The 24,925-nt window shown below is 42.2% G+C and overlaps 1 protein-coding gene across 3 annotated transcripts; it reads left to right on the plus strand.

The window, feature by feature from the left end:
• Positions 1-3,289: 3,289 nt before the first annotated feature.
• Positions 3,290-24,925, plus strand: FUCA1 (alpha-L-fucosidase 1). 3 transcript variants are annotated; one of them, XM_089899076.1, is made up of 8 exons: positions 3,292-3,715; positions 8,475-8,581; positions 15,707-15,869; positions 17,557-17,662; positions 20,852-21,052; positions 22,343-22,533; positions 23,829-23,928; positions 24,153-24,925. In XM_089899076.1, the coding sequence occupies exons 1-8, from the start codon at positions 3,327-3,329 to the stop codon at positions 24,291-24,293; spliced, it is 1,398 nt and encodes a 465-aa protein (XP_089755202.1). In that variant the 5' UTR covers positions 3,292-3,326; the 3' UTR covers positions 24,294-24,925. The 3 variants fall into 3 exon arrangements, with proteins under 3 accessions (XP_089755207.1, XP_089755202.1, XP_022407679.1); XM_022551971.3 differs by having other exon boundaries at positions 3,293-3,715; positions 8,475-8,609; positions 15,732-15,869; XM_089899081.1 differs by lacking the exon at positions 23,829-23,928 and having other exon boundaries at positions 3,290-3,715; positions 8,475-8,609; positions 15,732-15,869; positions 24,153-24,242.

Here is a 24,925-nt window from a genome sequence, read left to right on the forward strand (position 1 = left end):
CACTAGTTTGTTCTCTATATCTGTGAGTCTGTTTTTGTTTTGTTATGTTCATTCATTTGTTTTATTTTTTTAGAGTCCACATATAAATGATAACATACACTATTTGTGTTTCTCTGTCTGACTTATTTCACTTAGCATAATACCCTCCAGGTCCATCCATATTGTTGTACATGGCAGGAATTTATTCTTTTTTAATGACTGAGTAGTATTCCATTTCATATATATATATATGTATATATGTATATATGTATGTATATCACATCCTCTTTATCCATTCATCCCTTGATGGGCACTTACATTGCTTCCATCTCTTGGCTGTTATAAGTAATGCTGCTATGAACATTGGGATTCATGTATCTTTTCGAATTAGTGTTTTCATTTTCTTTGGATATATGCCCAGGAGTGGAATTGCTGTATCATATGGTAGCTCTATTTTTGGTTTTCTGAGGAACCTCCGTACTGTTTTCCATAGTGGCTGCACCAATTTACATTCCCACCATCACCGTACAAGGGTTCCTTTCTCTCCACATCCTTTGCCAACATTTGTTGTTTGTGTTCTTTTTGATGATGGTCATCCTGACTGGTGTGAGGCAATATCTCATTGTGGTTTTGATTTGCCTTTCTCTAATAAGTAGCAATGTTGAGCATCTTTTCATGTGCCTGATGGCCATATGTATGTCTTCTCTGGAAAAATGTCTATTCAGGTCTTCTGACCATTTTTAATCAGGTTGTTTTCCTTTTTTTATATTGAGTTGTATGAGCTGTTTATATATTTTGGATATTAACCCCTTATCAATCATATCATTTGTAAATATTTTCTCCCATTCAGTAGGTTTTCTTTTCATTTTGTTGATGGTTTCCTTTGCTGTGCAAAAGCTTTTAAGTTTAATTAGATCCCATTTATTTTTGCTTTTATTTCCTTTGCCTTAGGAGACAAATTCAAAAAAATATTGCTACGATTTATGTCAGAGAGTGTTCTGCCTATGTTTTCTTCTAGGAGTTTTATGGTTTCCCATCTTACATTTAGGTCTTTTCTCTTGGTGTCTTCTTTTAAGGACACCAATCATTGGATTAAGGCACACTGTAATCCAGTATGACCTCATCTTAATTTAACAAATTACATCTCCAAAGACTCTACTTCCAAAGAAGGTAACATTCACAGGATTCAAGCAGACATGAAGTTTTGGGGGACATGCTTCAACCCAGTACAGCCCCCAGGGACAAATTTCAACCCTCTCTTACAGCACATCTCATGGACTGTGTGTTAAGTGGGAGTCACTGGCTTGTCTTCCCCCACAAGATGAGCTCCATGTTTATCTCTCAGTTCCCAGTGTTACGTGAAGACCCAGCATAGAGTCTTAAAGGGGCTGATCAACATCTGTGGCACTGAGCTGCTTCTGAAAAGCTTTAGATTACATTTTGGAAAATCGAATTTTATTTTAACCCAAATTTTTGTAAGGCAAAGAAATTGGATGATTTTTTAAAGGTGGATATGTGGCTCCATAAATTTAGGGCATGCCTTTCTTTATTCATTGGTGGGGTCCTATCTCATTTCAGCAAAGAAAATGCCCAAGTGCCTGGCATAAATTGATACTCAGTAAACATCTGTTTAATGAATAAAACTAGAGTTTTAAACTAGAGTTTAAAAATCATTGAATTAAATGCACTTCCACACTTTCCTCCTCTCTCCTTTCACAATCACACTCTATTTCTGCTTAGAGTTTATGGAGGGGGAGAGCAAGGGAGAAAGGGGACCTCAGGTGTCACAGAGAACTGCTCTCATTGTTTAGATGAGGAAATGGGACCAGAGAGTGGACAAGACTTGCCCAAGGAGACCCAACAAGGTGGTGTCCAATGCAAGAAACCTAGGTTTCTCAACTTCCAGTTTTTCCACGCTATTGCGATGCCTCTCACCTGCCCCTACAGATTTACATTTTGGTTATGAGGCTAAGGAGAAATGAAGGTCATGGTGTCCTATTTTATCTCCCCCAAGATGAGTTCTGTAACATCAAAGACCATTACCCTGATCACTACAAGATGTGTACGAATGCTTTTTGTTGTTGTTGTTTTGTTTGTTTGCTTGTGTTAGGTGTCTGGGCTTGCTGTTGTGGACAATATTACAATATAATCTTGCAGAGGAAGTAACGGAAAATAAAGAAAATGACTGTTCATTCAGCAACAGCCACTGTGTTTCTTTATCAGTCCTAGAATGAGGAAGTGCTTGCTTCCGTCGACACAGCTTTTGTCAGGTTCTCTTGCACCTCCTGGGGTGCAAGAGAGAAGCAGCATTTGAGAGACATAGATTCTGCATCTGGATACCTGGGTTCTGGTCCCACCTCTGATCCAAACTAGTTGCATGATCTTGGGCAACTCCAATCCCCTCTCTGGGTCTCAGTTTCCTTCCATAAAATGGTAAGGGTAAAGAAGGGGATAGTGTAAAGAGGATAAAGAAGGGGATAAGGGTAAAGAGGGTCTCCAAAGTTCCTTCCAACTCTTACCTGCAGCAGTTCTCACTGATATGTAGGTACCAGCTGTGCCACGGGGCAGTCATTAGACTTCCCACACCTGACAGCCTCACCGCCTGTTTGCGCAGGCACAGCCTCTACCAACTGTAGAGGAATTTGGTGACCCCCCCTGCCAGACAAGGTTCACACAAGGCACTCCTTGGGCCTGAGGCTCTCAAATTTCTCACGCTGTTACTCTATAAATATTCCTTCGTGGTAGCCTGTGCATGGGTCTTGTTTTTCCAACTAGATGTTAAGCTCTTTGAATTGCCTCAAAATTCCCAAAGCAAGTTCAAAAAATATTTATTAGACAGGCAAAATGGTCACACCTGTTCTTCCTCTTTCAGCGCCCACTTTCCTCCCACCTCTCCCCTTATAATGCTTCTTCCCATCGTCCTTCTGCCCCGTCATTTCTGCCAGGGCTGTTACAATGCCCGTCCATCTGGTATTCCTGCCTCCTGACTTGTTCTTCCATACTACAGCTCAAAAAGTCCCCCACAGCTGCCAACGGCAAAATGGACCAGTCCCAGTTCTCTGCACACACCGGGCCTTCCACACCCCCTCGATTTCACCGACAGCGAATTCTAAAGTTTTCAGTCAGCGGTCACACCCCCATCCTCCTCGCACCTTTCTCCCTTTGAGAGCCAGTGGTGGTAGGGACCGCCCACCAGGAGGGGAAGACGCTCGGTAACCAAGCAGCCTGGGTTGACCCACCCCTTTTCCTTCCGAGCCAATCATTAGTTAGGGTGGGCGGGGCCACGCCCGCACTTGCGCGTTCAGTGGCGGCGGTGGGGCTCCAAGACTGCTGTGCCAAATCCCGAGATGAAGTTGCGGGTGGTGGGCGCGAAGCTGTTGCTGCTGCTGGTGGTCGGCGCGGTGCGGGCTCCGCGCTGCACCCACCCTCCGCGCTGCACCGACCCTCCGCGTCGCTACACCGCAGACTGGCCGAGTCTGGACTCCCGGCCGCTGCCGGCCTGGTTCGACGAGGCCAAATTTGGAGTGTTTGTGCACTGGGGCGTGTTTTCGGTGCCGGCCTGGGGCAGTGAGTGGTTCTGGTGGCATTGGAAGGGCGAAAAGCTGCCACAGTACGAGAGTTTCATGAAGGAGAACTACCCGCCCAATTTCACCTATGGCGACTTCGGGCCAAGATTCACTGCGCGCTTCTTCCACCCGGACAGCTGGGCCAACCTGTTCGAGGCCGCCGGGGCGAAGTGAGTGCCGCCGCGCGGGGCGGGCGGGGCTCCCCTTCCCCGGCTCGGGCTGACCCGAGCGCCGGAAGGGGGCTTAGGCAGGTGAAAACCGAGCGGGGGAAGGCTAGGCGACTTGCCGGGTCACACAGGTGTCCGTCTGACTTAAGATACCGGGGGTACTCTGTTTTGCCTCTTGAAGGATGCAGAATTGAATATGGCACGCCTGATCCTAAGAAGGTGCGTCTGGTTGAGGATTAGAAGGAAATAAAGGTTTCCGGTTGGTGATGGACTGCAAAGCCCACAGTGTCTGCACCTGAATATTGAGAAGACTGAGCTAAGTGATACCTAATGTCCCTTCCGGGTCAACAAGGCAATCAGGATTCCAGGATTTTAAGCCGGTGGTATGGAGTCTGATCCTAGTTCAGGTGCAAACTTGAACAAGGCATTTTACCTCCCTACAGCCTCCTTCCATGGTTGTAGACAGGGATTGTGTTCCTCCTTTCAGCTTTAATATGTCCCGAAGGGAAGGGAGTTCTGGTGTGCAGTGTATTTGGGCAACAATACAGATTCTCTTTCAGCTGCTCTTCTCAATGCCTTGCACATAGAGAGTGCTCAAGAAATGTCAGAATCGTTTTGAGAACTGTTGCAACTTGCTTGTGAATGGTTCAGAAAACTGAAAGTGCAGAGCACTGGGGCTGGGAAGAGAGAGGCAAGGACTCACAAGGTTGTTGAAGGCTGGGGCTAGTCCTGAAGGAATCATCCTTGAAGACAGGATGTTGCAGGTATTAAGTCAAGGAATGATGACTCTGAGGCTGCTGGGCAGGAAGTGGGTTGGAGGAGAGTAAGAATGAAGGCAGGTAGGTTTCCCGGATCCTGGCTTAGGGCAGTCTTCCACCCTTACTTTGTCTCCTCACCTGTCTTTCAGGTTTTAGTTTCTCTTGGACTTTAAGTTCTCTTGTACTAAATAGAAATTACAACTGATGTTTAGTGTTTGCAGTTAAGTGTATGGGAATATAAGCCTTGAACAAACGAAGGAGGAGTTCACTGTCTTCCAGAAGCCTTAGAAATCCATAATTTTCAAATGAAGAAGTTAAAATCTGGGAGACATCCTTTGTCCAGGACAAGATGCCCTTGCTATGGAAAGATGACTGGCCCAGACAGAAAAAGGGAACTAATGTCCTAGACTCCAAATCCCATGACTCTAAGGTGAAGGTTCTTTCCACCACACCAGAGGTCTGCAACCATGGCCAGAGGGATTGGTCCTCTGCCCATTTTGGTGAGTTTCTTGAGATGAGAAGGATTTTTACATTTTAAGGGGTTGTTTTTAAAAAGTAGAAGAAGAGGGGCTTCCCTGGTGGCGCAGTGGTTAAGAATCCGCCTGCCAATGCAGGGGACATGGGTTCGAGCCCTGGTCCGGGAAGATCCCACATGCCACAGAGCAACTAAGCCTGTGCACCACAACTACTGAGCCTGTGCTCTAGAGCCTGCGAGCCACAACTACTGAGTCCGCGTGCTACAACTACTGAAGCCCGCGTGCCTAGAGCCCATGCTCCGCAACAAGAGAAACCACCGCGATGAGAAGCCCGCGCACCACAACGAAGAGTAGCCCCCGCTCACCGCAACTAGAGAAAGCCTGCGTGCAGCAATGAAGACCCAACACAGCCAAAAATAAATAAATTAATTAATTTTTTAAAAAAAAGTAGAAGAAGAGTATGCCACAGAGAGGACTGTGATCCACAGAGTCTGAAATACTGTCTAGACCTTAAAGTCTTGAGCTCTCCCCATCAGCCAGTGATTAAATTGTCACATGTGAGCACCAGCTGTTTTTCTGCCATAAAAGTAAATGAAATGGTGAGTGATTTGCTTGTTATTTCAACACTTGCCTTTTCTCCCCTTTTCTTTTGGCCTTTTGTCACCTCTGTGAATGAGAGGCAATTCATATGGGCTTGGTAAAACAAACAGCTTAATTTTTTTTTTTTGCAGTACACGGGCCTCTCACTGTTGTGGCCTCTCCCATTGTGGAGCACAGGCTCCAGACGCGCAGGCTCAGCGGCCATAGCTCACGGGCCCAGCCGCTCTGCGGCATGTGGGATCTTCCCGGACCGGGGCACGAACCCGTGTCCCTTGCATCGGCAGGTGGACTCTCAACCACTGCACCACCAGGGAAGCCCAGGGACTGCCTTTTAAAGTTCTTTTAATATTGGAAAATGCCCCTGGCAACCTAGAACCCCAAGAGTTCAACACCAAAAGCATCAAAGTGGTCTACTTGCCCCCAGACACAACATCTCTAATTCAACCTCTAGATCTTTGGGGGTCATAAGGACCTTTAAGGCTCATTACACATGGTACTCTATGAAAAGGATTGTCAATGCTGTGGAAGAGAACCCCAATATAGATAACATCATGAAAGTCTGGAAGGATTACAGCACTGAAGATACCATTGTTGTTATAGAAAAAGCTGTGAAAGCCGTCAAGCCCCAAACAATAAATTCCTGCCGGAGAAAACTGTGTCCAGATATTTTGCATGACTTCACAGGATTTATAACAGAGCCAGTCAAGGGAATCATGAAAGAGATGTGGATACGGCAAAAAAGATGGGGAGTGGGGAGGGCTTCCCTGGTGGCGCATTGGTTAAGAATCCGCCTGCCAAAGCAGGGGACACGGGATCGAGCCCTGGTCTGGGAAGATCCCACATGCTGTGGAGCAACTAAGGCCACGTGCCACAACTACTGAAGCCCTCACACCTGGAGCCTGTGCTCTACAACAAGAGAAACCACCGCGATGAGAAGCCTGCGCGCCGCAACAAAGAGTAGCACCCGCTCACCGCAACTAGAGAAAGCCTATGCACAGCAACAAAGACCGAATGCAGCCAAAAAAAAAAAAAAAAAAGATGCAGGGTGAAGGGTTTCAAGATGTGGATCTTGGAGAAATTCAGGAGCTAATAAACATCACACCTGAGGAATTAACAGAGGACAGCTTGATGGAGATGAGTGCTTCTGAACAAGTGCAGAGGAAGGAGATGTAGAAGAAGCAGTGCCAGAAGACAGATTGACGTTAGACAATCTGGCAGAAGGATTCTGATTACTCAAGACAGCTTTTGACTTCTTTTACCACGTGGACCCTTCTATGATATGAGCACTGAAACTAGGGCAAACAGTGAGGACTTCCCTGGTGGTCACGTGGTTACCCCTCCAATGCAGGGAGCACAGGTTTGATCCCTGGTCTGAGAACTAAGATCCCACATGTCAAGCAGTGCAGCCAAAAAATAAAAACAAACAAACGAAAAAAGCAAATAGTGGAAGAAGGATTGGTATCATGTAGAAGTATTTTTAAGAAATGTAAAAGCAGAAAAGGCAGACAGAAATTGCGATGTATTTCCATAACGTTACACTGCATTCCTGCCTCTCCTGCCTCCCCGTCCACCTCTTCTGCCTCTGCCACCCTGAGACAGCAAGACCCACCCCTCCTCTTCCTCTTCAACCTACTCACCATGAAGACCTTTATGATGATCCACTTCCACTTAATGAACGGTGAATAATCATTATGCCATACAGTTAATAAACGTATCTGCTGTGTGTGTGTGTCTTCATGTGAAAACCCAAGAACTGGACGGCAAGAACTGTATGAAACGTTTTTGTGTCATCGTCGTCGTCGTCATTGCCTGAGTATTCATCACATAGAACATCATATGCAAGATTGGTATGGAGGTGAATAGCCAGTCCTTACATAAGCATATGGTAAGTGACACAATAAAAAATTACCAATGTATCAGTTTTCTTACTGTTTTAAAACTTTGCTTTCAAAGAATTACATTACCATACAGTATGCCCTCCCCTCTACCCCCTCATAATTGGATAAACTGTGTATCAGCCTATCATCACAGGCAAGTGTGTTTTTTTTTCATGTAACAATGTTTCCAATACTGTGTTATGAGTAGGGTTATAATACCATATGCCATAAAAATTTTATAATGATTCATTCATTAGTGTATCGGCTAGGCTATCATGAAGCAATCATATTGATTACGCTAGGCTACTGTAAAGCAATCATATTGCTGCTTCTTTATTATCAATGCACAAATTGTTATACCTGCAAATAAATATGAATTTCTTTTTCACATTAGCTTTTCACTTTTTATATCTAGTTTTAGTAATAATTTTAACAGCTGCAGTGTTTTGTATCATGTAAGATAATATTGATGTAGGTACTGACAGGTGGTTCCTCTTGTAAACAGACAATGTAAACTTACAGTATCAATAAATACAGTAGTATAAATGTATTTTATGATTTTCTTAAAAACATTTTCTTTTCTCTAGCTTACATTATTGTATTAATACAGTACATAATACATATAACCTACAAAATGGGTGGGGTTTTTTGTTTGTTTGTTTTTGTCCACACTGCATAGCATGCAGGATCTTAGTTCCCCGACCAGGGATCAAACCTGTGCCCCCTGCATTGGAAGCGCAGAGTCTTAACCACCGGACTGCCAGGGAAGTCCCCCAGAATGGGCATTCATCAATCATTTATGTTATTGCTAAGGCTTCCAGTCAAGAGTAGGCTATTAGCAGTTAAGTTTTCGGGGAGTCAAAAGTTATACATGGATTTTCTTCTGCACAGGGGGTTGGCACCCCTCACCCCCACGTTGTTCAAGGTTCAACCATACATTTCCTGTAGTCAAGTTCTCCCAACCATTTTAAAAACCCCAGGCATACCAGGTAAGTCCGTGCCGGTGGCCCACTGCTCACTTCCTTTGTTCATATGGTTTCAATGTCCACAGGTATGTAGTCCTGACAACAAAGCATCACGAAGGCTTCACAAACTGGCCAAGTCCTGTGTCTTGGAACTGGAACTCTGAGGACCTGGGGCCCCATCGTGATTTGGTCGGTGAGTTGGGAACAGCCGTCCGAAGTAGGTGTGTGTCCACAGATGATTGCTCCATCGTCACTTTTGATCTAGCCATCCAATGTGCCGTGCCTTCTCTACTCTTGTGTGTTTTCTAAGTTTGCATTTAACCAGTACCTTGAAGGGCTTCTGGCCTTAGCAGTGTTTGATGCTTGGCAGTTTTCATATGACCAAAGGTGACACCATCAGAGAAGTTCACAGCCCTGTCTGCTTAGGTGAAGGATACCCAGCGTAGACCCCAGTGCTTCATTTGCATTCTGCAAAGGATTTTTTCTGGAAAGGCGACCAACCCCAGGCCTTTTCCAGTATCTGATGGGGGCCAGGGTTGGGCCTCTCATCTTTCTGTCCTCCTTAGCTGTCAACACAGAGCTTTGCAGGCATTCAGGGAAGGTTTAGATGAATAGTAGATCAAGAGAGAACTGAAAAGGGCAAAAAGTGAGATAAGGAGCCACCCTGTTGATTCTAATTAATGTTTTCTAATATTTGCCACTTAATAAAAAGTAACATCCCAAGATCAAAATGCTGGGAAGTGGCAGAGGTGGGATTTGAACACAGGTATTTTGGTTTTGGGTCCTATATTTCTGGGGACGTTTGCCTCTAAGGAGGAAAAGTGGTATTTGTGTCATGCCCAATCTCAGCTCTGTTGTGATTTGGCAAACTTGATGTCCTATTTAAGGGGTAGACCAGCTGCCTGTTAGTATAAGTAAAGTTTGACTGGAACACAGTTGTGCCCATTCATTTATGCATTGTCTCTGGCTGCTTTCAAGCTACAATTGCAGAGTTGGGATAGAGATCGCAAGGCCTGCAAAGCCTCAAATATTATCTGGTCCATTGAGAAAGCATTTGCTGACTTATGTCACCGGTTAAATATTCAGTTTCCCAATGCTGTGCTCTGCTAATAGTCCTGCTGTAAGACTCTGAGGTGTTGATTAGATCTGGACTCTAAGATCCTTGATTTTTACCTTCTTTATTTAGTCCCTGAATCACGTGATGAAATACTTAACTTCAATTGTTTCTGTCTTATCTGTGCCATTGCAATATTACATTTACTTCGTACTTATATTATAGCATTTCCAAAACACTCACTATTCTTAACTCAAAACAAGCTTTATTGTATATGAAAATAGGTCACTTTAACCGTATTTCATTTGGGGAACGTTAAGAACTATTTTTTTTTTTTTTAGAATTTTATTTTTTTATACGGCACGTTCTCATTAGTTATCCATTTTATACATATTAGTGTATATATGTCAATCCCAATCTCCCAATTCATTGCACTACCTACCCGCCACTTTACCCCCTTGGTGTCCATACGTTTGTTCTGTACATCTGTGTCTCTATTTCTGCCCTGCAAACCGGTTCATCTGTACCATTTTTCTAGGTTCCACATATATGCGTTAATATACGATATCTGTTTTCTCTTTCTGACATACCTCACTCTGTATGACAGTCTCTAGATCCATCCATGTCTCTGCAAATTACCCAGTTTCGTTCCTTTTTATGGCTGAGTAATATTCCACTGTATATATGTACCACATCTTCTTTATCCATTCGTCTGTCGATGGGCATTTAGGTTGCTTCCATGACCTGGGTATTGTAAATAGTGCTGCAATGAACATTGGGGTGCGTGTGTCTTTTTGAATTATGGTTTTCTCTGGGTATATGCCCAGTGGTGGGATTGCTGGGTCATATGGTAATTCTATTTTTAGTTTTTTAAGGAACCTCTATACTGTTCTCCATAGTGGCTATATCAATTTACATTCTCGCCAAGAGTGCAGGAGAGTTCCTTTTTCTCCACACCCTCTCCAGCATTTGTTGTTTGTAGATTTTCTGATGATGCCCATTCTAACTGGTGTGAGGTGATACCTCATTGTAGTTTTGATTTGCATTTCTCTAATAATTAGTGATGTTGAGCAGCTTTTCATGTGCTTCTTGGCCATCTCTATGTCTTCTTTGGAGAAATGTCTATGTAGGTCTTCTGCCCATTTTTGGATTGGGTTGTTTGTTTTTTTAATATTGAGTTGCGTGAGCTGTTTATGTATTTTGGAGATTAGTCCTTTGTCCATTGATTCGTTTGCAAATATTTTCTCCCATTCTGAGGGTTGTCTTTTTGTCTTGTTTGTAGTTTCCTTTGCTTTGCAAAAGCTTTTAAGTTTCATTAGGTCCCATTTGTTTATTTTTGTTTTTATTTCCATTACTCTAGGAGGTGGATCGAAAAAGATCTTGCTGTGATATATGTCAAAGAGTGTTCCTCCTATGTTTTCCTCTAAGAGTTTTATAGTGTCCAGTCTTACATTTAGGTCTCTAATCCATTTTGAGTTCATTTTTGTGTATGGTGTTAGGGAGTGTTCTAATTTCATTCTTTTACATGTAGCTGTCCAGTTTTCCCAGCACCACTTACTGAAGAGACTGTCTTTTCTCCATTGTATATCCTTGCCTCCTTTGTCGTAGTTTAGTTGACCATAGGTGCGTGGGTTTATCCCTGGGCTTTCTATCCTGTTCCGTTGACCTATATTTCTGTTTTACATGCCAGTACCATACTATCTTGATTACTGTAGCTTTGTAGTATAGTCTGAAGTCAGGGAGTCTGATTCCTCCAGCTCCGTTTTTTTCCCTCAAGACCGCTTTGGCTATTCGGGGTCTTTTGTGTCTCCCTACAGATTTTAGGATTTTTTGTTCTAGTCCTGTAAAAAATGCCATTGGGAATTTGATAGGGATTGCATTGAATCTGTAGATTACTTTGGGTAGTATAGTCATTTTCACAATATTGATTATTCCAATCCAAGAACATGGTATATCTCTCCATCTGTTGGTATCATCTTTAATTTCTTTCAACAGTGTCTTATAGTTTTCTGCATACAGGTCTTTTGTCTCCCTAGGTAGGTTTATTCCTAGGTATTTTATTCTTTTTGTTGCAATGGTAAATGGGAGTGTTTCCTTAATTTCTCTTTCACATTTTTCATCATTAGTGATAAGAATGCAAGAGATTTCTGTGCATTAATTTTGTATACTACAACTTTACCAAGTTCATTGATTAGCTCTGGTAGTTTTCTGGTGGCATCTTTAGGATTCTCTATGTATAGTATCATGTCATCTGCAAACAGTGACAGTTTTACTTCCTTTCCAATTTGTATTCCTTTTTTTTTTTTTTTTTTTTGCCGTACGCGGGCCTCTCACTGTTGTGGCCTCTCCCGTTGCGGAGCACAGGCTCTGGACACGCAGGCTCAGCGGCCATGGCTCACGGGCCTAGCTGCTCCGCGGCATGTGGGATCTTCCCGGACCGGGGCACGAACCCATATCCCCTGCATCGGCAGGTGGACTCTCAACCACTGCACCACCAGGGAAGCCCTGTATTCCTTATACTTCTTTTTCTTCTCTGACTGTCGTGGCTAGGACTTCCAAAACTTTGTTGAATAAGAGTGGCGAGAATGGGCATCCGTGTCTTGTTCTTGATCTTAGAGGAAATGCTTTCAGTTTTTCACCGTTGAGAATCATGTTTGCTGTGGGTTTGTCGTATATGGCCTTTATTATGTTGAGGTAGGTTCCCTTTATGCCCACATTCTGGATAGTTTTTTTATCATAAATGGGTGTTGAATTTTGTCAAAAGCTTTTTCTGCATCTGTTGAGATGATCGTATGGTTTTTATTCTTCAGTTTGTTAATATGGTGTATCACATTGATTGATTTGCGTATATTGAAGAATGCTTGCATCCCTGGGATAAATCCCACTTGATCATGGTGTATGATCCTTTTAATGTGTTGTTGGATTCTGTTTGCTAGTATTTTGTTGAGGATTTTTGCCTCTATATTCATCAGTGATATTGGTCTGTAATTTTCTTTTTTTTTAGTATCTTTGTCTGGTTTTGGTATCAGGGTGATGGTGGCCTCATAGAATGAGTTTGGGAGTGTTCCTTCCTCTGCGATTTTTTGGAACAGGTTGAGAAGGATGGGTGTTAGCTCTTCTCTAAATGTTTGATAGAATTCACCTATGAAGCCATCTGGTCCTGGACTTTCGTTTGTTGGAAGATTTTTTTTTTTTTTTGCAATATGTGGGCCTCTCACTGTTGTGGCCTCTCCCGTTGCGGAGCACAGGCTCCGGACGCGCAGGCTCAGCAGCCATGACTCACGGGCCCAGCCACTCTGCGGCATGTGGGATCTTCCCGGACCGGGGCACGGACCTGTGTCCCCTGCATCGGCAGGCAGACTCTCAACCACCGCACCACCAGGGAAGCCCTGTTGGAAGATTTTTAATCACAGTTTCAATTTCATTACTTGTGATTGGTCTGTTCATATTTTCTATTTCTTCCTGGTTCAGTCTTGGAAGGTTATACCTTTCTAAGAATTTGTCCATTTCTTCCAGGTTGTCCATTTTATGGGCATAGAGTTGCTTGTAGTAGTCTCTTAGGATGCTTTGTATTTCTGCAATGTCTGTTGTAACTTCTCCTTTTTCCTTTCTAATTTTATTGATTTGAGTCCTCTCCCTCTTTTTCTTGATGAGTCTGGCTTATCAATTTAGTTTATCTTCTCAAAGAACCAGCTTTTAGTTTTACTGATCTTTGCTATTGTTTTCTTTGTTTCTATTTCATTTATTTCTGCTCTGATCTTTATGATTTCTTTCCTTCTGCTAACTTTGGGTTTTGTTTGTTCTTCTTTCTGTAGTTCCTTTAGGTGTAAAGTTATATTGCTTATTTGAGATTTTTCTTGTTTCTTGAGGTAGGCTTGTATTGCTATAAACTTCCCTCTTAGAACTGCTTTTACTGCATCCCATAGGTTTTGGATCATGTTTTCGTTGTCATTTGTCTCTAGGTATTTTTTGATTTCCTCTTTGATTTCTTCAGTGATCTCTTGGTTATTTAGTAACGTATTGTTTAGCCTCCAGGTGTTTGTGTTTTTTACGTATTTTTCCCTGTAATTTATTTCTAATCTCATAGCTTTCTGGTCAGAAAAGATGGTATGATTTCAATTTTCTTAAATTTACTGAGGCTTGATTTATGACCCAAGATGTGATCTATCCTGGAGAATGTTCCGTGTGCACTTGAGAAGAAAGTGTAATAATATGCTGTTTTTGGATGGAATGTCCTATAAATATCAATTAAATCTATCTGGTCTATTGTGTCGTTTAAAGCTTGTGTTTCCTTATTAATTTTCTGTTTGGATGATCTGTCCATTGATGTAAGTGAGGTATTAAAGTCCCCCACTATTATTGTATTACTGTCGATTTCCTCTTTTATAGCTGTTAGCAGTTGCCTTATGTATTGAGGTACTCCTATGTTGGGTGCATATATAGTTATAATTGTTATATCTTCTTCTTGGATTGAGCCCTTGATCATTATGTAGTGTCCTTCCTTGTCTCTTGTAATATTCTTAAAGTCTATTTTATCTTATACGAGTATTGCTGCTCTGGCTTTCTTTTGATTTCCATTTGCATGGAATATCTTTTTCCATCCCCTCACTTTCAGTCTGTATGTGTCCCTAGGTCTGAAGTGGGTCTCTTGTAGACAGTATATATATGGGTCTTGTTTTTGTATCCATTCAGCAAGCCTGTGTCTTTTGGTTGGAGTATTTAATCCATTCACGTTTAAGGTAATTATCAATATGTATGTACCTATGACCATTTTCTTAATTGTTTTGGGTTTATTTTTGTAGGTCCTTTTCTTATCTCGTGTTTCCCACTTAGAGAAGTTCCTTTAGCATTTGTTGTAGAGCTGGTTTGGTGGTGCTGAATTCTCTCAGCTTTTGCTTGTCTGTAAAGCTTTTGATTTCTCCATAGAGTCTGAATGAGATCCTTGCTGCGTAGAGTAATCTTGGTTGTAGATTCTTCCCTTTCATCACTTTAAATGTATCATGCCACTCCCTTCTGGCTTGTAGAGTTTGTGCTGAGAAATCAGCTGTTAACCTTCTGGGAGTTCCCTTGTATGTTGTTTGTCGTTTTTCCCTTATTGCTTTCAATAATTTTTCTTTGTCTTTAATTTTTGTCAGTTTGATTACTATGTGTCTCCACGTGTTTCTCCTTGGGTTTATCCTGCCTGGGACTCTGCGCTTCCTGTACTTGGGTGGGTATTTCCTTTCCCATGTTAGGGAAGTTTTCAACTGTAATCTCTTGAAATATTTTCTCAGGTCCTTTCTCTCTCTCTTCTCCTTCTGGGACCCCTATAATGTGAATGTTGTTGCATTTAATGTTGGCCCAGAGGTCTCTTAGGCTGTCTTCATTTCTTTTCATCCTCTTTTCTTTATTCTGTTCCGCGGCATTGAATTCCACCATTCTATCTTCCAGGTCACTTATCCATTCTTCTGCCTCATTTATTCTGCTATTGATTCCTTCTAGTGTATTTTTCATTTCAGTTATTATATTGTTCATCTCTGTTTGTTTGTTCTTTAATTCTTCTAGGTCTTTATTAAACATTTCTTCCATCTTCTTGATCTTTGCCTCCATTCCTTTTCCGAGGTCCTGGATCATCTTCACTGTCATTATTCTGAATTCTTTTTCTGGAAGGTTTCCTATCTCCACTTCATTTAGTTGTTTTTCTGGGGTTTTGTCCTGTTCCTTCATCTGGTACCTAGCCCTCTGCCTTTTCATCTTGTCTGTCTCTGTGAATGTGGTTTTTGTTCCACAGGCTGCAGGATTGTAGTTCTTCTTGCTTCTGCTCACGTTAAGAACTATTAATAAATCTTATATGAAACAATAAGCCTATATTAATTAATTCAGCTACACAGAAAATGTTACTAATGATTATTTAAGTGATAAGATTTTAGTTATTCTTTATACTTGTCTCTATTTTCTAGTATCTCTTCTGTATGTGTTCTTACGATTGACAGAAAACATTTTTTAATAGGACTACATGTTATTGAGATAATTGACTTAAAAGACAAAAGATGGTTTAAATGACATTTGGTGTTAAGATATTTATGCATGAAAATAATTTGTTATGTGTATTATCAAAAGCATAGTAAGCCCAATCATTTTGCTTAAGTGAATGATGAGATAATTTAAGGAAATGGTTGTGGATCCTGCCCCTCTGCATGCCCTATGGATAAGTTTCACTGAGATGTAAAAATGCTGCAACTGATTTTTCTTAAAATAAATTATTTTTTCTTTGCTTAATGACAGTTGCTGTCCTGTTTTTCTGTTTAAGGAACATACGCTATGGACTCTATCACTCACTGTTAGAATGGTTCCATCCTCTCTACCTACGTGATAAGAAAAATGGCTTCAAAACACAGCATTTTGTCCGTGCAAAAACAATGCCAGAGCTATATGACCTTGTCAGCAGGTACAAAACAGACATTTTTTTGGCCTTATGACCTTCAGCAATGACACCTGAGCTTCTTATAGGATACTGTTAAGTTGAGGGGAAGGGGAAAAGGGGTAGGACATCAAAATAGTAAAAGTAGTGGTTGTGTTAAGACAAAATATTTTTCTTCCTACTTTTTAGAACTTTCATAATATGGTCATATTGCCTCTATAAATTGAAACAAACAAAACTGAGGATGGTAGTAAGTCAAAACTTCAGTTCCCTCCTTACATGCTATTTTCTTTGTCTGGACCTTGAAGAAGGGCAACATGGTCTAACGGACCCTGAAGAGGATTTGGCATCTGGCAGATTTGTATTTGAATCCTGGCTCTAGTTACTTACAGGCCTTAAACAGGTCACCCTTCTGAGCCTCAGATTCTTACTCTGTGAAGTGGGGATAATAATGCCTTCTGTGTAGGGCTCAGCATAGTATGTGAAAAGTATTTGTCACTATGCCTGGTACAGAATAATGGTGTTGTTATTACCATTATTCTTAAAATGATGACTTTCACTTTGGCATTTGTCCCTAGTCTTCACCACGTTTTATTCTGAGTTTGCCCTTCTTGCTTCTGGGGCCTCCTAGAGGACGGTGGACCTTTAAAGATTAAGAGGCAGCCATCTCTGCCTGGACCTCATTGTAGACCAGAAGACAAAAAAAACTCCTTGCATCCAGATGACTTCTCCAAGGAAATAGTACAGTTGTAAGAGATCAGCATAGGCTTTAAGTCAGAAATCTAGTTCTTTTTTCTTACTGACTGTATAGCCTTGACAAAACGACTTCATCTCTCTAGAACTCAGTTTCTTTATCTGTTTATACATCACAGGGTTGTCGTGAGAATGAATGAGGTAATGAGTATAAAGTGCCTAGCACAGTTTCTCGTACACAGTGGTACACAGACCAGCAGTGCTTCTCTCACCTCTCAGACAGGCAGTCATTTTCCTGGAACCAAGCTGCTATCCTAAGTAGTTACGAAGTACAGCACACGATAAGGCATCAGGCAGACTTGCATGTGGGTTCCAGCTCCTGTTACTTACCGGCTTTGTCACCTAAAGCAAAGTACCCTACTGAGCATTAGGTTCTAGCTTTCTAAAGTGGGAATAATACTGCTTACCTTATAGTTATAAATACACACACACACTCACACCTCATAGGGTTCAGAGTAATAATATGTGAAAGATGCAACTGTGGCTCAAGTGAATTCAATAGATTTTTATAGTCAAAGTTTTGGGTAGTTGTCCCCAAAAATGCATTTGGCGGAACAGTTCAAGCTCTTCATACATCTTAAAAGCAGCAACATTAATCCTATAGCTCTGGAGCACCACTCTTTTCATTGGAATTAGTTGCCGGAAGGAAACCAAATTGTATACACACTGATTACAACTCTACTTTTTAAGTTAAGACATTAAAAAGAAAAAGATTAGGAAGAAATACACCAAAGTGCTGTGTATGGAACAGTGGTTGTGTTAGCTAAGGGGTTTGTGTGTGTGTCTGTGTTGTCATTTTTGTCTCTTTAGTTTTCCACCTTCTCTGCATTGCGGTAGTCCTTTGGTACTTTCCAAATAGGAGAAAATTAATTTTTAAATATTTGTTGCAAAGATAGATCCGTAAGACTTTACTATGAATGAATTCAGATAATAAACATTGTTCTCATTGCTTGTCTCTCAGGTACAAACCTGACTTGATTTGGTCTGATGGAGAGTGGGAATGTCCTGATACTTATTGGAACTCTACAAATTTTCTTGCTTGGCTCTACAATGATAGCCCAGTTAAGGTACATGATTATATGACTTATCTCTTATTTTTCTGTTATGATAAAAGAAAATGTGAGGAACCAAGATCCAGAGTAATAACAATAATGACCACAGCAACAGTAGTAAATAGTAATATCAACATGGGTGTGGTAGGGATCAGGGAACTTAGTGGATGTTAAAGGTTTCTCCATTAATTCTTTTTTGGCCCCTTACTTGGAGTATAATCTTTCTTCTTCTCCTTTAATTCTTGATTTTTACAAGATAGTTTTAAATCTTCTTAAATTTAAGTAGGCTAGAAATAGTATGTAGAAGTCCCAGACCACCATAGAGAAAATAAACTATTAAGTAAACAGACATTATAAATGAGAAAACCACCCCAAAAATTAATATATAAAACATGTAAAATTAAATGATAAGAACAAAATGTAAATATCTATGACTTCACCTACTCTATGTTGATTATGTAGTTTAACTCTTAAGGGGAAATTTCATTTTCCTTATATTCCAAATTCTTTTTTTTTTAATTAATTATTTTATTTTTTTGGCTGTGTTGGGTCTTCATTGCCAGCCCCAGCTTTCTCTAATTGAGGCAAGCAGGGGCTACTCTTGGTTGCGGTGCACGGGCTTCTCATTGCGGTGGCTTCTCTTGTTGTGGAGCACGGGCTCTAGGCGTGTGGGCTTCAGTAGTTGTGGCACATGGGCTCAGTAGCTGTGGCTCACGGGCTCAGTAGTTGTGGCTCACGGGCTCTAGAAGACAGGCTCTGTAGTTGTGGCGCACGGCCTTAGTTGCCGTGGATGGCATGTAGAATTTTCCCGGACCAGGGCTCAAACCTCTGTCCCCTGCATTGGCAGGCGGATTCTTAACCACTGTGCCACCAGGGGAGTCCCTCCAAATTCCTGAGGGAACTTTGCCTACCTTGTCCTCTCCCCCATAATCAACACTGTCACGCTGCACGATAGCTACCCATTTAAAGTTTGTATTTCAATACACTTACAAAGCAGCAGACATCTTAAACTTCACTATAGAAAATTTCAAAAATTTTACATATTCTAGATTTGTTGTGGATTTTAAAGAAAAATCTAAGTGTAAGACCAGTTTGAACTGAGCTTTCTTGGGAGATTCATAAACCTCTAAGGATCTCATTGGGTAAATATTACTAAATTCAGAAAATGGAGAGAAAGAAAAAAGGAAGGATCCTATGTGACAAATTGAAGCAAATTCAGATTGGTTTTCTGGGACTTGCAAGATGTGTGGGGACCTCTAGTGGTACAGTATTGTGCTTCTTCCTCGAGGGTCCTCAGGCTGCGGTGGCTCCGTTGTGGATCCTTGGGTGGGACACCACAGACCCTGTTCTACCCACTCTTGTTCTGAATGCTTTCTCACGCATTGGGAAGGAGGGTTGTTTTGGAGATATACTCATGTTAGGAAAGTACTTTTAGGAGAAATAGTCCCTTCTCCTTATTCTCCATTCTCTCTAGTTCCCACGTGGCTCACTCCTGAGCTCTCTGCAGGTCTTCCCTGGGAGGTCACCTTCCCCGTCACCCTATCTAAAATTGCAGCATGCCCCTGTCACACTGTATGTCTTTCTTTGCTTTATCTTTCTCTTACCACTAAGATATTGATACTGGCCTAACATATTTCAGATATCATTTGCCTCTTTACTATCTGTCTCCCTCACTAAAGTGTCAGCTTTGGGAGGGCAAGCGTTTGGGTCTGTTCACTGCTGTGTCCCCAACCCCACGAACAGTACTTGGCCCAGTTAGGCGCATAGTAAGTATTGGTGCAATGTAAACTAAATCTGCCTCCTGGCAATTTATATTCTTTCCTGGAAGAAGCAAGAAACACTCCTGGATCGGTCTTCCCTGTTTATGTTCATCCCTAACTCTGCTGTGATATCACATTATAATTTTTCACATATCTGTCTCCTCAGCTAGTCTGCTGGATTTCTAAGGGCAAGAACTGTGTTTTTTTACCCTAGATAACCCAGTATGAGCCTCATAGTAGTATTTTTTTTAAAACACTTATTTATTTATTTATTTGGCTGCGTCAGGTCTTAGTTGTGGTGCGCGGGCTCAGTAGTTGTGGCACACAGGCTCTCTAGTTGTGGCGCGCGAGCTCTAGGGCACACGGGCTTAGTTGACCCACAGCATGTGGGATCTTAGTTCCCTGACCAGGGATCGAACCTGCATCCCCTGCATTGGAAGGTGGCTTGTTAACCACTGGATGGCCAGGGAAGTCCCTTATAGTAGTAGTAAACATTTACATTAGGTTATTCCATGTAAGGATTTCTCAAAGTTCAGCAAAACCTTGAGGGAAGGAAAAGAATGTTTGATTTTTTTCTTACCTAAGTAAAGAAAGTCAGGGTTGTATAGTGGAAAGCATCCTGGGCTGGGTTCAAATACCTGATTCATAGGCCCAGCTTTCTGAAACTGCCTGGGGATGTGACCTCGGGCAAGTCTCCTCCTCTCCATTTCTCCTCTGATAGAATAAGTGGTTTACTAGATTATTTAAACAGGCCATTCCAGCTCTGACATTACACATTGCTAGGCCAGGGTTTCTCAGCCTCAGTACTATTGACATTCGGGGCTGGATATTTCTTTGTTGTGAGGGGACTATCCTGTATGTTGTGAGATGTTTAGAAGCATCCCTGGTCTCCACCCACTAGGTGGCAGTAGCACCACCCACAGTTGTGACAACCAAAAAAACTGTCTCTAGATTTTGCTAAAAGTCTTGTCCAGGGCAAAATGGCCCCCAGTTAAGAAACACTGCTCTTGGGCTTCCCTGGTGGCACAGTGGTTAAGAATCCGCCTGCCAATGCAGGGGACATGGTTCGATCCCTGGCCCAGGAAGATCTTAACATGCCGCAGAGCAGCTAAGCCCGCGCGCCACAACTATTGAGCCTGTGCTCTAGAGCCCGTGAGCCACAACTACTGAGCCTGCGTGCCACAGCTACTGAATCCCGCACGCCTAGAGCCTGCGCACCACAACGAAGAGTAGTCCCCGCTCTTTGCAACTAGAGAAAGCCCGGGCACAGCAATGAAGATCCAACACAGCCAAAAGTAAAATAAAATTAAAGAAAAAAAGAAACACTGCTCTCGACTAAGTCTGCTTCTTGCTTCCAAGTAAGCACCTAATATATCAAACTGTGTTACGTAAGGAAGCTAAGTGATTTTACCCCCGATGACCCCGGTACTCCTTCCCCCTTTAGGATGTTGTCGTAGTAAATGACCGATGGGGTCAGAACTGTTCCTGTCGCCATGGAGGATACTACAACTGTCAAGATAAATTCAAGCCAGAGACCTTGCCAGATCACAAGTGGGAGATGTGCACCTCAATAGACAAGCTGTCCTGGGGCTATCGTCGCAACATGGCAATGGCTGACATCGCAAGTGAATCTCGAATCATTTCGGTAAGAGTACCTGTGAGGTTGTGATTTGTTAACTACCTCCTGACTAAGAGTGGTGGAAGCACTGTGGATGGAAGTGCAGGCTAATAGATCTCTTTAGGGTTATTGAACACACTCATAAAACCTGTCCTGAGGAACTAGGTATAATTAAGAAGTGTTTTGTGCAGAGATGTTCTTTCCAGGATTATTTTCAGTTTGTCATTTGGGTTGTTTCAATTTCTTGCAACCATAAAGGAATAATTACGTAGATTTAGGGAATCTCCTTAACCATTAAAATGTTTCTTAATGTAATATGGATTAATGCTTAGAGGGTTGGTGTAGTATCACAACTATATAGACTTAACTGCATAGGAAAAACACCAAAAGGAAACATCAAAAGTTAATGGTGTGGGGCTTCCCTGGTGGCGCAGTGGTTGAGAGTCCACCTGCCGATGCAGGGGACACGGGTTCGTGCCCCGGTCCGGGAAGATCCCACATGCCACGGAGCGGCTGGGCCCGTGAGCCATGGCCGCTGAGCCTGCGCGTACGGAGCCAGTGCTCCGCAACGGGAGAGGCCACAACAGTGAGAGGCTCACGTACCACCAAAAAAAAAAAAAAGTTAATGGTGTGGTGTCTTTGGGGTACTGTAACAAAACCTCCTTTTTAAAATATTCTGTATGTAGCCTTAATTTTTCTGGGCTGCCTTGAAGTGCTACCGTTTGAGGTCACACTAAACACACACGCGTCTCCCTCCAAAAATCTTAAAGAACATATCTCTTTACAGCATGTTTTCCTGAAGGGGCAACATACACACTTATATAGCCCACCACATACAAAGTGTCCTGAAATTCATCAGATCTTTTCTACCTCCCCAGAGTCTCCACAGCACCTGCTCTAAATCTCTCCTCTCTGATCCCTGTTTTCTCTCTGGATGGCTCCATGGGATTCCTTCATGGCCAAGTGCTTTGTTTTCAGTTCCCTGCTCACAGTCCGTGCTTCTGACACGCGACCCTTCCCGCTGCATATGGCACCACAGCAGGTGCCGGTTCACAGGGAAGTGCCTGTGATTACTCCCTGGAATTCGAGTTAATATATTTCTCCACCTTGTAGCAGGATTTTAAAATTTTCTCATATAAGCCTATCCTGCTTTTATAATGACAAAAATATATAGTATTTTCCAAAGGGTAAAGTCTATTCACAAAACAGAGGGAGAATGTAGCCTAGATTCTTTTTCTTCCCTTCATCTGTGTGCTCTAAGCATTTCTCCAGTCTTGACATTCAGAGCTGGGATTTCCTTGTTTCTGTTCTCTCCAGGAACTGATTCAGACAGTAAGTTTGGGAGGCAACTATCTTCTCAACATTGGACCAACTAAAGATGGACTGATTGTTCCCATCTTCCAAGAAAGGCTTCTTGCTGTTGGGAAGTGGCTGAGCATCAATGGGGAGGCTATCTATGCCTCCAAACCATGGAGGGTACAATCTGAAAAAAACACGACCTCTGTGTGGTGAGTCTAGTCTTCTGTTACGTGCAGGAATGGGATGTGGCCCCATCCTGAGCTGGCATCTCCTTGGGTCCACAGTGGTACAAGCCAGGCTGGGAGTCATCTTGAGGAAATGCAAAAGCGGTCCTTTTGCTCTTAAATTTGTGCCCAGGTTTATGTTTTAGGCCCCAGGGTATCTTTGACTAGTAAGGGAGGCCGAAGGCTTGGTGAAAAAAGAAAGAGCTACAAAGTGTCAGTGAATTTGCTTGACAATGTTACCCCACCTCCTAAAAATACTAATAGCTAATATTTGCACGACATTCACAAATGCAGGCTTCGTTCTAAATTCTTTCCCCTAATTTCATCCCCTCAACCATCCCACCAAGTTGATACTATCATTATCAGGTTGCAAGTGAGAAAGCAGACTCAGGGCAGGAACAGCACTTGCCTAGAATTACAGAGCTACTAAATGGAGGAGTCATGATTCATACTTGGATTGTGGATCTAGTTATTTGATCTTGCGCTTCAGTGTTTTTCAACGGCAAGATGGGGTGATGATACGTAACTTCCTAGAGTGTGAGGGTTAAATGAGATAACATATGTAAAGTATCATCAGAGTGCCAGGCACAAACTAACTGCTCAGTGAAAGACCTCTGTAAGTGTTATACCAGAGAGCAGGGGTCTCTGGGTCAGGGGAAACACGTTCATCCTTCTGTTTTGGATGAGTTTCTATGTAGTGATTTTCACCCTCTTCTTTAAGCATGGTGAAATCTCAGAACAACAAGCTTGTCTTGGGAATTCCCTGGCGGTCCAGAGGTTAGGACTCTGCGCTTTCACTGCCATGGGCCAGGGTTCGATCCCCGGTCGGGGAACTAAGATCCCGCAAGCTGTGTTGGGTGGCCAAAAATTAAAAAATAAAAAAATTTTTTTAAATTAAAAACAAAAACCCAAATTTGTCTTCGTTGCACACCTTGCCCTTGTTATATCCTTGACTTTTCATATGGATTTGGAGTCAAAGAATGATTTGAATGATGAGGCAAATGGCTTCAGTGTGAGGTAACTAGTATAAGAGTTACAAATTTTTTAAAGAAAACTTAGAACCCCGTAGAGAGAGAAAATGGAAGATATCACCAGAAAGAATCTTCCAGGGCTGCTTTCTTCCCACAGACCTTAATTGGTATCGAGTTATTAGTGCTTCCTTGTAGCAGTGACAGACTGAAGGTCTTGGAATTGGTGGATAATTGAAAGGGGAACGTATAAGGTCATGTGGCCGGGTAATAAGCCAGGTATCTTTGACAGTGATGTTTCTTTCTTCCCAGGTATACCTTAAAAGGATCAGCTGTTTATGCCATTTTCCTACACTGGCCAGAAGATGGAATCTTAAGCCTTAAATCCCCCATAACTACTTCGACTACAGAGGTAAAGAGCCTCAGTCAGTCTTGTCAGAGATGTAACTTTTTGTAAAGGAATTGGCAAGCCTTCTCTAATTCTTCCTTCCTTCCCCAGGTTTCTCCCATATTTATTCCCCTTTTGGACTGTCTTCCCTGCCATGGCCCAGCATAGTTGTTTCTCACCATGTTCAGGCCACATTCTGTGCCCATCAGTGCATTAATGTTTTTTCCATTCCCTTTTGCTTTCTGCAGGTAACAATGCTGGGAATCGAAAAGTATCTGAAGTGGTCCCCAAATCCAGGTAAAGGTCTCCTCGTGTACCTGCCCCAGTTACCACCCTCTGCTCTTCCGACTGAGTTTGCGTGGGCTGTAAAGCTGACAGGAGTGGAGTGATCATTGGAGTTCAACAAGAAAGGGACACTGCCTACACTTTGATTTTCCTCTTATAGTACCATCACTGTAATAAACTACTCTTGTCTACTCACACATCTCTTTTCCAACGCATTTTAATAAAAGGAAGGAATTGCGTTACGCTGATGTCTCACAGGATCAAAGATCTGAGATCGATTGCTAGCATCTCTCTCTCTGATCAGCAGAAGGGATTGAGCAGTTAAGCTCATCCTAACTTTGGGAATTATCTACGATGGAAACTTCACTCCATTCTGTGTTTCATAACCTGCTTGTTTACTCAAATGACTTCAGATCAAGAATAAGCCAAGTCATCCCGTTGCCTATGGGAGGAGCTGAAAAGGATCTGGCAAAATCCACCGCATGCTATTTATTTAGCATCAAATGTGACCAGTTACTCCCACCTACCCCCAGGAGCAGGAGATCCTGGAGGGGAAGGAAAATGCTTCCTAGGCTGCTAATAATCAGCTTTTTAGAAGTTTCCAAAGCAAACTAAGAGCTCTGAAATTCAGTTTATTTACAGTGATACTATGAAGAAAATGAATGTGATTCTGCCCTGCTTTCTTTAATACAATCAAATAAATAAATTTGTACATCAAATTATTTTCTACCAAAAA

The sequence above is a fragment of the Delphinapterus leucas genome, chromosome 1 (genome assembly GCF_059928025.1).
Source record: "Delphinapterus leucas isolate spDelLeu-1000000601 "Yukka" chromosome 1, BTC_Dleu_Yukka2, whole genome shotgun sequence".
NCBI classification, from domain to species: Eukaryota; Metazoa; Chordata; class Mammalia; order Artiodactyla; family Monodontidae; genus Delphinapterus; species Delphinapterus leucas.